Here is a 15,817-nt window from a genome sequence, read left to right as displayed (position 1 = left end):
CAAAAGTTTGAACATCATGTGACTTCCTTTGATCATCATGAGTGAAACCATTTGCATTCATTATCATCTTTCCTTCATAAAGCAGAGTTTGTTATAATATCTAATTATTTTTCAACAATAAATTTTAACTGAATGAATGGAAGACCCTTATTTGACTCCACACATTCAATGAGCTGGACTAGAACTGGTTCTAGGTAAGTAGCAAGTAACCTTTGACTTTGAGTAGCCTAACCTTTGAGTAGGTTAACTATACTTCAGCCATCCACTCTGTAAATGTTCCTTGTATTCTTATTTTTGAGAGATCTATATTTTTGCTCTTTAATGATAATCAAAGCAGGTGTGTACACTTGTGCAATTTACAATTCATTGAGACAGCATGATAAAAAATCAGTATTAAAAATATGATAAACAGAAACACAACCAATGGAATCCAGAAGCAGAACCTGGAATTGGTACAGTTGGTCTCCTACTTATCTTTGGGTCCTGATATCTTCCTATTTAAGATAAACAATATTATAGAATATTTATATCAGATAAAGCCACTATGTGTCTAGGAAGGATCAAGACAAAGGCAACAGTAAGCCATTTAAAGTAAGAACACAGGAAACTATTGGCATTACCAAGACAACCCTCACCAGATTAATATAGATGACTGCTACTTCATCAACAATTATACATTTACTCTTAGGATAGTCTTATTTTTTTATCCTAAAGAAGGATTTTAAAGATACCCAATAGCAGAATTAGTTCCAGTTTCTGATACTGTCTAGTGCAAAGCAAAGCTTCTTTCCTATTCCTTCTTCCAAATGCCCTATGCTTCCCCACATGTACGCTTTCCTTAGTGACAATAAACCCAATTCTCCAACTACAAGTGTGTTCCCAGTGGTATCTGAATGGAGCTCATGGCAAATGAAAACTAGTAAGTGGCAATAGCATACACGCTGCCTTGTCCCTCTTTTTTCTTAACTTTCTGTCGAAGGATATAAAGAATATGAAAACAGTTGATTATGGACTCACAAATTAAGGGGTAGGGAATGTTTTCTGTAATTATTCATTTACTCATATGCTACTTGATACAAAAATCATTGAAGATGGCTCACATTATTTAGTGGGTTCGAGCGGTTACCTAAGAACTATTACACAAAGAGCATTCTGATTAAAACAGGTACACACATAGACATCCCTAACGACAATGTAACTGTAACGTAGCAGGAGGATACACAAAGTGATACTGATGCTTTGGATACCCCTAACACAGAACTGAGGCTAGTCTTACCATTTTCTTAAACAGGGTTAATACATTAGTAACCTGGTGTCATGTCAAAGCTAAGTACCTGTCACCAGAAGTAAACATCTTCTTGCCTTTGCTGGAACCTCTTCATTTTTCATCCTCATTCTCAACCTCTATGACCTACTGATGGTAAGCTCAATCCGGGGCCAGGATCTAGGAGTAAGGAAAAAAAAATCTAAGTCACTCTTGATCTAATGAATTTTCAAAGTGAGGCATTGCTATTCTCAAAAGGGAAATTTAAAATATATGGAAATGTGATTTCTACTTCCTCCAATTACTGGGGTGGTCTAGTTTGCATTCAGTGGGCTAAATCATTGCAAGGAACTAGAGAGTCCTGTACAGTGAGCAACTGGCACAGGCAGAATTTCAGTAGCATTCCGATTGAGAAACATTTCACCCCTAGATGTCAAATGGCTATTACATCCATGCTCTATGCCCACAATGGATGTAATTAATTAGTGATAATACATGCCACAGAGATGGACATGGCCTCAAAAATCTTGGCCAACATAGTCACCGAGTCATGCCCTCCCATCAGATTTTGTATGGTAAATAAAACCTACAAGGGAGTATTCAAAAAGTTGGTAGAAATAAGAAACTATGTATGGTTTTCAAGACTTTGACTCCAAAACAGACATAATTTTAATTCCATTTCCCCCAAACATTTTTTCAGTACCCTCATATTTACCATTCTTTCTTGCCTTTAATTTTTTCTTTAAGAGGTTAAAGAAGCTTTGTCGTTCCTGAGGCAGTATCTCCACCAGGTACTTTAGTGCTCTGACTGCTTTGATAGTGTTCCTAAGAAACAGACTCGTTCAGCTGTACACTCGCTGAGACCCCACAGCACTACAGCAGGTTTGTGACAGTAAAACCTTAGGGCAGTACAGAATCACTCACTTCTAGTGGAACAAGTGAGCTGCACCCTCTGCTGGAGAAACTCCATTCAGGCCACTGATCTTTTTCTCAGAGGTTGACAACCTTTGTCTATCACCTCCAGAAATGGTTGGGCTCCCTGCGTTTTGCACACAACCCAATTCCAAGTGAGGGAAGTAAAAACAAATGAATAAAAGGAAGAAGGGGAGGAAAGAGATAGGGAATTTTATGGTCTTCAGTATCCGAAAAATCCAGAGGAATATCTGAAATCAGAGCTTGGCTGAATCTAGGCTCTCAAAAAATTTTGCCGGAAATTTCTCCTCCATTAAGAAGGCACAGCATATGTCCTTGCTCACCTTAATGGCATCTTATGCTTACCAAATAGGCTCCCCAATCCAACCCCCACTTGTGTCCCCAGGGGGTAAAGAGATGCTTAGAGCCCTACAGTTAACATTTCAGTGAAAGAAATGCTTTTATTTTCCAAAACTTGTGACAAAGAATTTGAGTCTTATTAAATGAGCATATTTCTAAAAGTGGAAAACGTATTTAAAACAATTTTAATTCAAAACAAGCTTGAAATCTATGAATACACACTCGTTGATATGACAGTTGCATTACTGAGCTGCCCATAATAGCGACAAGTATACTTAATACTCATTGAATGGACTGAATAGCAAAACCCTTCAGATAGAAGGGATGGCTCATGTATGACAAATTCAGTACTTCAACTACCCAGAAATAATTTTAAAAACATGAAGAAAAGTAACTCTTCGACAATAAAATTACAGCTAATCTTTACAGAATGTTTGTACATCAGATACTATTCTAAGTGGATCACAAAAATCACCCTACTACATAGAAAAGAATGTGAAGAACTTGGCACCTTTTTACACTGTTGGTTTTAATACAGAAAACATCTTTGACTGGAATATTACAAAGATTTTTAGATATGCTCCTATTTCATTTTCTAAACTTCACATAGGGGTAGGAAACCTATCTTCACAAGGAAAAATGTCACTCAAACGAAGGAATGAAATAAAAAATTCAGCTGAACTAAGTCCTACTGAAAGCCTTTACACATCAATCTCCACACTGGTCACTTTCACATCTATATTCTATTTATTCTTCAAAACATTCTAAGAAAAAGCCAAAGTCTGTTTCATGGAAATCAACAGAAGCAAATGTGACCAGAAGTTAGCTTCCATTACAGGAAGAATGTAATGTCAAAACTGGGCTTAAGATGCATAGTACATGAACATAATGAGGTGTTGTTTTGCTTTCTCTCACAGATCTGCAAACTGTGTCTGACACCATCTCTATATGTCTAACACATGGACTGGGAGAGCTAGAATAATGTGACAGCCCAAGGCAAGTTAAAAACGCCGAAGCCCATAGTTAGAAAAGCAAAAGAATTAGTAGATTTGGTATTAATCCAAAAAGAGAAGGAAGAAACTGGGGACACAGTCATTTTCAAGTCCTTTTTGCCCCAATACTTTTGGTCACCCTCCACCCAAAGATGTCTTGTCAAGCTGGGTGTTGTGGCTTGAATGCCTAATAACTTTCATCGGAGTATTTGTATCTTTAAAGTTAGGAATTTTGGCACCTATCAGCTATAGGCATGTAAAGACAAGAATGTAAGTTTTGGAAGTCCAAAATCTGGATTTCGGTCCAGCTCTAACACTGTCAAGTCAGTTATTCTCTTTGAAAGCACTTCTTTGCCTCTTACACAACAAAGAAACTAGTGCGAAGACCCCTGCCTAAATATCAGAGTATGCTAGGGAATGTTCAAGGAGATACTCAGGTGAAAGTCCTTTGGCTGGTTAACTACCAGGAATTCTGAAAAAGTTTATGGAAAATGTGTAACATGAAAAAATTACACATAGACTGGTTGCATCAAAATAAACCTACCTTTTAATTCTATTTCTCCACAAGTTTTTTTTTTCTTTCAATCCCCTGGCTTTATAAATGAAATGCTGAAGCAATGTCCCAATATCCCATAAGAAGTGATTCAATACTTAAAAGCCGTCAGTAACTGCAAGTTCACCCCTACGTTCCCATTCCCAAAGGCTGAAAAGGGGCTGTTTGAGTTGAGTGAATTCTGGAAAAATTTCTATTACTACTCATTTGTTTTACAAACGACTAAGTCCAGCGGCTTACCCAAGACCACAAAGCACGGGCCTAGCTCAAAGGGCAGAACACTTCAGAGATGAAGGATTTACACGCCTCAGACACTAAAATCTTCCCGCCGGTCGCTTTAGTATCACGTGAGGTACCAGCCGCTGCTTTCTGGTAGTGACACGCTTATCATGGCAGACGCACCTGGATGCCTCTTTACACACTCAACATGGCGACGCAGTTCTGGCCTAGCCCCGAGGAGAATGAAAACGCTCCGGAAATACTCAAGCCGCGTCGGCGGAAGCGGAAGCGCCTTAGAGGTGGGGGGCCGCGGGAAGTGTGTGTCGCGGTTCTCCCTCCCTCCCCAACCACAATAACAGACGGAGGGCCGGCGTTCGGTGAGGCGGCGCCCGAGCGCGTCCGAGGGTTGGCAGGCGGCCGGCGCAGCCGGGGTGCGTGTGGCAGGGGCGAGGTGGCCGGTTGGCGAGTCGGAGGGTTCCCGGCCGCCTAGGCTGGCGGTCTTGGGGTGCGGAGCTCCCAGTCAAGTGAGGGCAGGCTGGGGGGTTGCTTGGCTGCCGTAGGCCTTGCTGGACAGGGCTTAGCATCGCCGGATTGCGGTGACTGTAGAGAGCTCTTGTCCTCGGGGTTCTCCAACGAAATGGGGGAGGTTTGGCCTGGATGACTTGGGGGGTGGCGGAGGGGACAGGGAGGTTCTCCCGCTGTGGACGTCAGGCACGAACTTATCCCGAGGTTTTTTAAGTCGATGCTTCTGCCAGTTGAGGAGTGAGGAGTGCTTGCGTCTCTCTGTGACGCTGCCACGCCTGGGGATTGGGAGTCCTGGGTGCCAGCCTGCTTTGCCCACTGCCTCACCGTGGGTCACCTTGCGTGGGCCTATTACCCTCTCTGCCGCAGTGTGCTTACCTGTAAAGTGGTTGCATAGGAGGCCTTGGATGCCCCTGCTGATTCTGAATATTGCTGAGTCTCTAAAGGGGCAGAACTGAAACAAACAAACAAACAAACAAAAACCCACATGCTTTCCTGGCCCCTGCATAGCCAGATATGGACTGAAGCTGCTGGAGGGCAGCTGGGCACTTAGGGAGTTTCCTGGGTGGTGGGGAGCTCTAGTTAGCAAGCTGTATTGTAAACCCAGACCAACAAAGTGTACAACAGGGGACATTGGGTGGTGGTGGTTGTTCCTAAAGCTGCTGTTGAATTTACAGTTTGGGCAAATTCTTCCCTCTCCTTGGATCTTGGTTTTAATCTGTTCAAGGAAGATACTGGATGAAGCTATGAGTTCTTCAATCCTGTCCCATTGTCCCTTGCTCCTCCTCCCCTGGCCAGCCTTCTGGAGAAGGGGAAACGTGGGGTATAGAGAGTGCATATTATAAAGCTGTAGGTTGAAAACTGCCTATGCTTGTAATTTTTATCTTTCATGTTGAGAATTGCTAGTTTGGATGATCTTGTAGGCCTCCTTCAGGGTCTTTAGAATTTATCATTCTGGTGTGTTGTCACTGTCTTTGGGTAAAGGACTGTCATTTGAATGGCTCTATCCCTAGAGGTACATACTTTATGTTAGACCCCAAAATACGAGTAACTTAGTGTGGGAGAAAAAGGGAAAAAAATGCTCGATTTCAGTAAAGTGGTATAGAGAAATGTAGCTGGCCTTGAACTTGAGTTGAAGACCTGACAGTCAGTCCTTCCTTCTGCCCTGCTGTGCCTTTGTACAAGCCATTCATCTCTGTGGGCCAGATCTTCCCTAGCTGTGCAGTAAAGTATTGAATTGACTGAGCTAGTTAGATTCTTTCAGCAGCACGTGTGTGTATGTGTGTGTGTGTGTAAAATATATTTTAATTTTAGCACTTGATGAAGGTAATGTGGTCTTCGTTCGGGCAGTAAACATATTAGTTAAATCACTATGCAAGGTTGCTTTGATATGAGCAAAATAAAGCCAGTCAAAGCGAAAATAAAAAGAAAGAAAATGCATTAGGAGTCCAAAACATGACGAAATCTGATTCACACAAAATCTGAATGTTGTAGCAGATGCCTACCTATATGTCAGGCCTAGGGACACTTCACGAAATTCACAGAAAATGGGCATTTTCAGAAAACTGGCATAGATTAAAAATTTTTTTTGCATTAAAATAAACTTAATTTTTAATTCAGTTTCTCCATGACTTTGTTGAAATTCCCTCACTGTAAACTGCATGTGGAGACAGTGTCCTTAAATCCCAGAGGGACTTAGCAGCTGCTTGCTGAACTTACTGCATTCTTCAAAAGCCCTTGACCATTCCGGATCATCAAGGACATAGGAAACTTAAAGTAGGAAAGAGTTGTTTTAGGTGAGGATGATGAAAACTAATTTGAAATGGAAATGACTGAAATCGGAAATGGGATTAAATCATAGTCTTCATTCTGATACTATAGGTCTTATGGGAAGAAATAGGCTAGTAATCAAGAAAAGATTGTTTTAGCTAATTTTCATTGATTACGTACAGAATGAGAAATTGAGTCAAAGTTCTGAAAGCTTTGTAATATCCCTCAATTCCTCATCAGTTGTAAAGTAATGTGGGTTTTTGCTGCTCTATGAAATATGTTGGCAAGGGACAGACATGGGCTCCATAGTGCCTGATGTGGTCTGAGAGAAGTGAGTAGGGTAAGTTGGGAATGGAAGAAGAGACTAACAAGATAGAACAGGGATGAAAAGATGCGTAGCTGTGTTGGAGTAAAGGGATAGAGACCCATTTCTTTTTTCCTGCCATCAGCCGTTGTCAGAGTTGTGATCCTTAAGTGGTAAAGCCTTAGGAATAAAAGATTCAATGGGGAATTTGATTTTGCAAGCAGAAGAATACTGGTGCTTCCCTAAAAGATAAAGATAGCTTTGAGCATTTAGGGTTAAAAGGTATGCATAATTTTGGGAGTAATTCAAATGAATTAGAGGTAATAGTTTTGAGAAAGAGGTTGAACTGTCAGGATGGAAAGAGAAAAGCTTTTACAAAGTACTCTTCAGAGAAGTGTTCTTGTAAGAACTCAGGCTTTGGATACCGGGACAAAAGCAGTGCTGTGGGTCCAGCGTGCTCCTCACCTTGAACACACTGGTATCTCACAAGGATGCCGATTCTAATCCCAACAGCCTGGTTTCCCATCTAGCTCCCTGCTTGTGGCCTGGAAAGCAGGAGAGGACAGCCCAAAACCTTGGGACCATGCACCCAAAAGAGAGACCCAGAAGAGGCTCTAGGTTCCTGGCTTTGGAATGGTTCAGCCCCCTCTGCCTGGGGAGTAAATCCTCTCTGTCTCTCCTCCTCTCTGTGTATTTGACTTTGTGATGAAGATAAAATAAAAAATAAATCTTTAAAAATAAAAAAAGCTATGCTGCTTATGGCTAAAGGCTGCTAGACAGACAGCCACAGAGTTAACAGTGGGATACCCAAAGTGGAAGCCTAAATTAGATTAACCCTATACCCTAATTTGTGAAGGTGGGTGTGGTCAGAGGTAATTGTATCAGAGCATCCAGAAGCCCATCTGCAGGCTTGGGACATAGCTGTGGAATGCAGGGCGACAGCTGCAGTGGCAGAGGCCTTCCTAGATGATAGGGGTGTGGTGGAAGCTGGTAAGCCTGCAGCTCTTCCAGAGTACTGTGCAGCCTTGGAGAATAACTTAGCACCTTAACCTCTGCTGGTTTGTTTGCTTATTTTTTTTTTAACTTTCATTTAAAATTTAGGAGCTAATTTTTTTTTTAAAGATTTATTGTTTTTATTGGAAAGGCAGATATACAGAGAGGAGGAGAGACAGAAAGGAAGATCTTCCATCCGATGGTTCACTCCCCAAGCGGCCACAACTGCTGGAGCTTTTGCCGATCCGAAGCCAGAAGCCAGGGGCTTCTTCCAGGTCTCCCACACAGGTGCAGGGTCCCAAAGCTTTGGGCCATCCTCAACTGCTTTCCCAGGCCACAAGCAGGGAGCTGGATGGGAAGTGGGGCCACCAGGATTAGAACCGGTGCCCATATGGGATCCTGGGTGCATTCAAGGCAAAGACTTTAGCCATAACACTATTGCAACGGGCCCCAATTTAGGAACTAATCTTAAAACAAGTTTCCCTGGGTGAGTTTCACTGTGTCTCCAGAGCACCTGAATTGTAATTCTATTTCCCCAAGACTGAGACCAGAATGTGTCACTCACATCCTATTCTCACATGAGTTTGTAATCTAAAAAAAAAAATTAAGAACATTGTGTAAGTAGTTTTTTTTTTAAGGTTTATTTATTTTTATTATAAAGGTGGATATACATAGAGGAGAGACAGAGAGGAAGATCTTCCATCCGATAATTCACTCCCCAAGTGACCGCAACGGCTGAAGCTGAGCCAATCTGAAGCTAGGAACCAGGAGCTTCTGGGTCTCCCAGGCTGGTTTAGGGTCCCAAGTCTTTGGGCTGTCCTCGACTGCTTACTGCTTACTGCCTCCACAGCTTACTGCTGTGGCTTTCCCTGGCCACAGGCAGGGAGCTGGATGGGAAGTGGGGCCACCGGGATTAGAGCCGGCACCCATATGGGATCCCGGTGCGTTCAAGGCGAGGACTTAAACCACTATGCTATCGTACCGGACCCATGTGTAAGTTGTTTCTGTAAGTCCCTTCAACTTTTAGCATTTTCGGATTCTGTAATTTATCAAGATGACATTTCTTAGATGATCAGAATCTTAAGTGACCAAAACCTGATAATGTTAGCAGTAACATCCCGGGGTTGCAAAGTATAGTCTTCACGTGTTTGTATCTACCTGCCCCTTACCTTCCATGGCTCTTCTACCAGATTCCCTGTAATTCAGTTTTTTTCTGCTACTGATAACTGAAATTTCTTCCTTTTCTCTTTAAGCTTACTGCTGCATTGGTCCTATCTGTGTTTTCTCCAGCAGGGGCCGAGTGCTTTTTGGTATGATGATATTTTGTAAAAGGGCTGGGAAGAAAGCGAAACAGAGAAGACTGTGATAGCACTTTCATCCTGTTCTTGGTTTTAGCACTTAATTGGAAAAGAAATTCAGAGTGAGGGTGTACTTCTGAGAGAACCACTAATAGCATAAGTTGCATGGTGTTTTTTTCTGACAGGGAAACCTGGTCTCATTGATATTTCATTAAATGAAGATGAGCCAACTTTAGTTGATGCAACTTTATTGTCCTTTATCCGGATTGAGTTGGTCCTTTACTGAGAAAGCTCTTAATGTGCTGAGCACTCCAGAGGGACCTGTTGCACTGGACAGAGCAGCTGGATTTCTCCTGGCTGTAGGTCCTGACCGGTCAACCTCTTTAGTGTAAGCTAGAGATCTGATCTTACTCCAGTGCTTATTTCTTGAAGTGCCTTCCCCATCACAGGCTTAGAGCAGGACGGTTGCTACTCCACCTGCTAACTGGTAACTAAAAGGCCAGTTCTTTAGTTCTAGACATGATATGGGAAATATACATAGAGTTTTACCTAACAATCTGTTAGTCTTGCTAATTGAAAATTTTTGGTAAGTAGTGCTAGTGCGTACTGAATGGTAAATAGATTTTTTGTAAGTTTTTTGGAGACTTAACCTTTATGTGATACTTTAACATCATTTTGTGAATAAATATTTTTTACTTCTATGAAAGTAATATCTTTAAACTTTGTGATACTTAAAATACAGACTGTTTTGCTTAAAAGTTTAAATGTTGGTTACACACTGGGACAGTTGAATCTAATTGGCACAAAATGACTGCTCTACAAAATCATAAAGGAATAATCAAATGTGGACTTATAAGAGGACGGTATGAAGTTTTAATAAGAGTGGGTCTAATGAGAAAAACAGAACTAAAAACTTGTTAACTGATTTAGAGTCAAACGTATGGTCTCTAAAGAGTTGTGAAAATTCTTGAAGTTGAAACTTGGAGAATGTTTATTCTATTCTGGTTTATAGTCTTGTTGACACCATTTATTATATGTGTCCTTTATGCAGTCAGATCTGTCGCCTGAGTTACAGGCTTGCTGCTAAGATAAAATGATTACTGTTACAGGCAGCAAGCTCATAGGAGCATGAAATGGTTCTTAGTAGCAGCCTTGAAGCTACTAAATGCATATAAAATAATGGAAAGATTGATGGATAGTCATACATCAGACATTTGAGATGTGTTATCATTCATACGTCAGATATTTGAGATATGTTATCACTTAAAGATTCAAAAATAATATCCTTTTCCTTACAGAAACACGGCCAATGAAACACTACATAAATAGCCTTAAAAGCATATGTGCTAAGCCCCATGGGAGCTATGCTTTGAAGGCAGATTAGTAGTTTCTCAGGCCAAAGAGGGGAAGACAACAGCATTTGAATCAGGGTTAATGCATATTCCCAGGGGGTGGGGTGGGATGATGACCAGTGTATGGGGGACTGGTAAGATATTGACTCCACTGGAGTGAATTACCAAGGAGCAAGTGGTAAAGGCTTGAAACATGAGATTGGAAAGGTAGCTTGAGACCAGTTTCACAGTGCTATACAAATAACAGACATATAAAATAGGCTTGGCAAAGGCCTGTCTGAATTAATGAATAAATGAATGAGCCTCCTTTAAATCGTCAACATGTCACCTCCTGTAGTGACAATGTCATCACTCCTAAGAAGACCAAGGTTTCCTCTCAGCTGTTGTGTATGGATTGTCATTATTAAAATATTTATTCCTAAACAAGAGTGAAGGTGTTGCTGCAGGTGCTCATCTGCGAAAGAGAGGAACCAGATGGAAGCTGCTTCTCCCTACTAGTTCCTTCCCTCTTCCTCCATTTCTCCCTCCACCATTAAAGCTTACTTTAAAAACAAATTGTGAATGTGATGAAAGAGAATTAACTCCTTAATATTCACTGGAGAGGAAAAGGGTAGTTTGATTTTTCTTCCTTATTGTATTTAAGTTGTGCTTAGTTTTGGAAGACAAAGTCTGTGTCAGATTCACAAAGGAGTCTGTGACCCTTTGTATTTGCTGGCCCTATTACATCATAGCAAAATGAAGAATTTTGAATGTTGATTCAAGTTTCTGGTAGATCCAGCACCAGAGCCCAAGAGTCACTTCTTTGTTCTGCTTATGATTGAGTGATCTTCCTTTGCATATAAAGAAATGAGTATTTGGAGAAATTTAGTGAATTAATCAGGGAGCGGCTAGATGCAAACCAGAAGACAAGACTCTCCTAGATGTTTCCTCATGGTAAACAATGTATATGTGTATTCTTAAGTGCTCTTCAGAAAACAATGTTCTGTGTATTTTGGGTGAAACATTTTTATTAGTTTGATTTTGGTGTGAATAATTGTCGTGGCACTACTTTTGCTTTGTTTGCAAGTTGAAGTAAACATTGTTTTACCTAGAGTACATTAGAGATAATTTTCGTGTTTGAGTTTGGGTTGTTTCTTTAGTCTGTTGTTGTTTTCCTTTTAGGTGCTTTGAACTCAGATAAACGAAGGAAGCTTTACTATTTGATTCTGGAGGCAACACAGCAATGGGGCCGAGAAAGAAAAGTGTTAAAACCTGCCTCGTGAGTGATGAAATCCCGGAGGAGACCATATCAGATGAGACAAAGGACTACATGAATCAGTTGTCACATGAAGTGCTTTGCCATATTTTTAGGTAAGGTTTTGTTTGACTTTGACCTACCTACAAAAGATGAGAGCCGACAATAGAGCTGTGATGACTCAGGGGGAGCCCCTGCAAATTGATGGCATTTAGATTAAAGTGAAGAATACGATTACTTCGTTGTACTGATTCTGCTTCAATTGACTAGTAGTTTTCTTTGGCTAGTGGTTACTGTCTAGAACAACATATAAATAGAAAATAGTTCATTTGTCACAGAAAATGCTGTTGGATAATCCTCTCCTGGATAACATTCCTAGACCGTTTGGAATTTGTATTAACTGACAGACTTTTGTGATTGCAACAATGAGATGAGCATAAAACATAAGGTATTTGCTCAGAATGTAACTCAGTGACTTAAACCAGTCTTTTATCCATCAAGTAAAGTTGTTTTGTAATTAGTAAATACAGTTCAAAAAGGATGTTTTCCAAAAATAAAAATACTTTAAAAATTCTATCTTTTCAGTCAAGCCACATTATAACACTTAAATAACAAAGATTCATCTTATGATTTCCATTGTTCTCTTTCAGTCATTCTTTTATTTAAACCATTCAAATAAACAAATTCCGATATGCTCTGTCTTCAGCATTAAGCCAGAAATTCATAAAAAGGGGAATTAAAATTATGTTTTGGTACAAAAAATTATTTATAAAGTAATGCTTGTAAGAAGTCTTTTAAAAATTCATGTAAATGGGGCCTGGCGGCGTGGCCTAGCAGCTAAAGTCCTCGCCTTGAATGCCCCGGGATCCCATATGGGCACCGGTTCTAATCCCGGCAGCTCCACTTCCCATCCAGCTCCCTGCTTGTGGCCTGGGAAAGCAGTTGAGAACGGCCCAATGCATTGGGACACTGCACCCGCATGGGAGAGCTGGTGGAGGTTCCAGGTTCCCGGCTTCGGATTGGCACGCATTGGCCTGTTGCGGCTCACTTGGGGAGTGAACCATCGGACGGAAGATCTTCCTCTCTGTCTCTCCTCCTCTGTGTATATCTGACTGTAATAAAATGAATAAATCTTTAAAAAAAAAATTCATGTAAATGCATATTATAAAACTATGATTTCAAAACTTTGTTGCACTGAAACAAATTTGACTTTCAGTTTGATTTTCTACTACTATGAAGCATCCTCATGTATCAATGAAGAAAAAATGTATTTCTTATTCTTTGGGCAAATACAATATAAAATAATCTTCACTTTTTGATTAGTGGTCCGTTTTTATTTAATGGAAATGTGAAAATCTTCAAAAATTCTTGGAAATACCTGCAATGAAAACCTGCATGAATTTCAAAAATATTTTGTGCCAAAAAAACTTCAATTCCATTTTCCCAAAAAGTTTTTGAAGTATCTTTGTATAATATTAACCTAGGCAAGTATTTTGGGTAATCAGTTATTTGGGAAAAGAAATAATGAGAAAACTTGATTCCAAAAACATTTAGTGTTTTTCATTATTTAAAAAGTGTGTGGTCATGTAGTTTTTGGAAATTTTTCTACATATATCCAAGTTACAGAGGCAGAAAATTAAGTTTTCACTAGTAGTAATTTTTTTTTTTTGATAGATTAGATTGAACTCTTTTAAATAGTTTTAAAGGGGAAGCGAGAGGGGATAGAAGTCAAAATAAATGGCGTGGAAAAATATTCACACTTAGGTGGACTTTTACTTTAGAATTATGTGATTTCTGTGAATTTTAATTCTGATCAAGCTGTGTTGGCATCCCTGCCCTGTCTTCACTTACTTAGTTGTGTGACTTTTTGCAAGTTTGACTTCTCTAAGCTAATTTCAACACTTGCAGTACTCAACAGGACTTGCAAGATAATATAGTGGATGGTCTGTTTGAGTTGTGTAGAGCAAGTAAGGGATGTTGAGGAATTCATGGAAGGGACCAGCAGCATTGCCCTGTGGAGCTGCTACCTCCCACTGGCCAGAGTCAACAATTAGAAGGCGTAGAGCAGGCAGAGAAGGGGAAGGGAAGGACAGGGAGAGGGCTGTATGCAAACAGCAGTAAGCTACAAAACTTAGCAAATTATGTGATTACAAGGAGATTGTGAAATACAACAGTTCGGTGTTTGTGTCACTTGCAGGCCTGGTAAGGGTTAGCTCTTACTTTAACAAAGAATGAATGATATTATAGATGAGGATATTGGCACAAGGACCAGATTGTCTGCTCTTTCAAAATAAATGTTGGTATTATTAGAAAAAGAAAAGTTAAAGTTAGGTGATAAGTTTTGGGAAGGAAGAGGTACTAACATTAGAAAAAAGGAAGCTGTAATTCAGGTGAGGTGTCTTCATGTTACAGGCAATGTTTTTATCTGTGTAATCTTTTTTTTTCTTTTTTTTTTATTGATTACATTGCATTATGTGACACAGTTTTATAGGCACTGGGATTCCTCGCGTCCCTCCCTCCCTAAACCCTCCCCCCCCAGTGGATTCCTCCACTTTGTTGCATTACCACAGTTCAAATTCAATTGAGATTCTTTCATTGCAAGCCTTTACCAAGCATAAAGTCCAGCATCTTATTGTCCAGAGAAGTTCAGCGGTTTCTTGGGGAGACCATCTCTGGTCTGAAGGTAGAGCTGGCAGAGTATCATCCCGATCAATTAAAAGCCCCGACATTACATCAGTAACAATTTATAACGTTATGGATTTAATTGACATGCTATTGAGTAACCAATATGTTAAAAGAAAAAAAAAAGAATGCAAGTTCTTAACCACATCCTGTGACTACTTCATTGACATTTCAATTATTAGTTTATATACAACCGGGTTCTTTACACTTTAAAATGGCTATAGATTACTATTCAGCTGTCTCGTGTCTATTTTAATTTTAGCATTTAGCAGTTTATAGCGTTGAAGCATGATTTTGCTGAACCAGGCTGTTTTACGGGTAGTCTAACTCTATAACTCTAACAAGACATACGTCAACAGTTTAGGTGCAGAACAGTTTTAGGAGGGGTGTGCAGAGAAATCTTCAACACTAGGAGTAACTAATCTTTGTGTTTCACCCAGTGAGGTATAAGTGCATCCCCGCTGACCGTTTCCTGTCTGATTCTAAGCTTCCTTGTTGTTTTATCTGTGTAATCTTCAAAGTAAAAGATGTAGGAAAGGAAATTGCTTACTATAAAATTAGCCAACGTATTTGTTGATGACAAAAGTAGTAGATTGTGAAGGAGCAAGAGGATGATTAAAAGAATGAAAAGAGTCTGTAAAGGAAATGGGTTGTGTAAACAGAAAGAAAGAAATAGTGTTGGCCGTGTTCAGGTAGATCAGTTTTTGCTTGGTCTTTCTCATACGTTCCTTATAGTTTAAAATGCACTGAAATGTTTTTCTCATTGTTTTGTATTATTTGGTTATTATTTCGAAGCTATTTTTTCCATAACACTTAAAAGAAAGCAGATTTTAATCTGATGACCTATGGAGAGAGCTCACTACTTTATTTGAAGAGTAGAATATTTGCTCACTTTTCTCTTTTTAATGAAGAAGCTATACGACCATACTTTTAAAATACCAGGAAAAATATTGCTTATTGGCAAAAGGAAGTATTTATGCACTTACAAACACTAGTTTCTTTCTGTCACAAAGGTACCTCCCTCTGCAGGACATCATGTGTATGGAATGTCTTTCCCGGAAGCTAAAGGAAGCCGTGACCCTGTATCTGAGAGTTGTGAGGGTTGTGGATCTCTGTGCAGGGCGGTGGTGGGAATACATGCCAAGTGGTAAGTGGGCTTAACTTGAAAGGAGCTGCAGATCCCTGCTGGGAAGATGTATGAATTACCTCATGCTAAGCCGTCCTGAGAAAAGCAATCTAAGCCACATAGTCTATAGGAAAAGAATATGATATATAAAGTATCTACACGGAGTGTGAGTTTTGAAAATGCATTTTCCGTGAAGTTTATCTCTTTAGTCATCTGCAGTTTTAATTTTATAATAC

The 15,817-nt window shown here is 40.0% G+C and overlaps 1 protein-coding gene across 2 annotated transcripts in view; it reads left to right on the top strand.

The window, feature by feature from the left end:
- The first annotated feature begins 4,577 nt into the window (after positions 1-4,577).
- Positions 4,578-15,817, top strand: part of FBXO38 (F-box protein 38) — a 46,291-nt gene continuing 35,051 nt past the window's right edge. For both annotated transcript variants that reach the window (XM_058677922.1, XM_058677921.1), the window contains exons 1-3: positions 4,578-4,731; positions 11,701-11,889; positions 15,469-15,602. In XM_058677922.1, the coding sequence (XP_058533905.1) occupies positions 11,762-11,889; positions 15,469-15,602 (262 nt within the window). In that variant the 5' untranslated portion in view covers positions 4,578-4,731; positions 11,701-11,761. The remainder of the gene's footprint in view (positions 4,732-11,700; positions 11,890-15,468; positions 15,603-15,817) is intronic.

Source organism: Ochotona princeps, chromosome 19, assembly GCF_030435755.1.
Source record: "Ochotona princeps isolate mOchPri1 chromosome 19, mOchPri1.hap1, whole genome shotgun sequence".
Classification (NCBI taxonomy): Eukaryota; Metazoa; Chordata; class Mammalia; order Lagomorpha; family Ochotonidae; genus Ochotona; species Ochotona princeps.
Note: the sequence above shows the minus strand (reverse complement) of the source record. Positions and strands in the feature narration are given on the sequence as shown.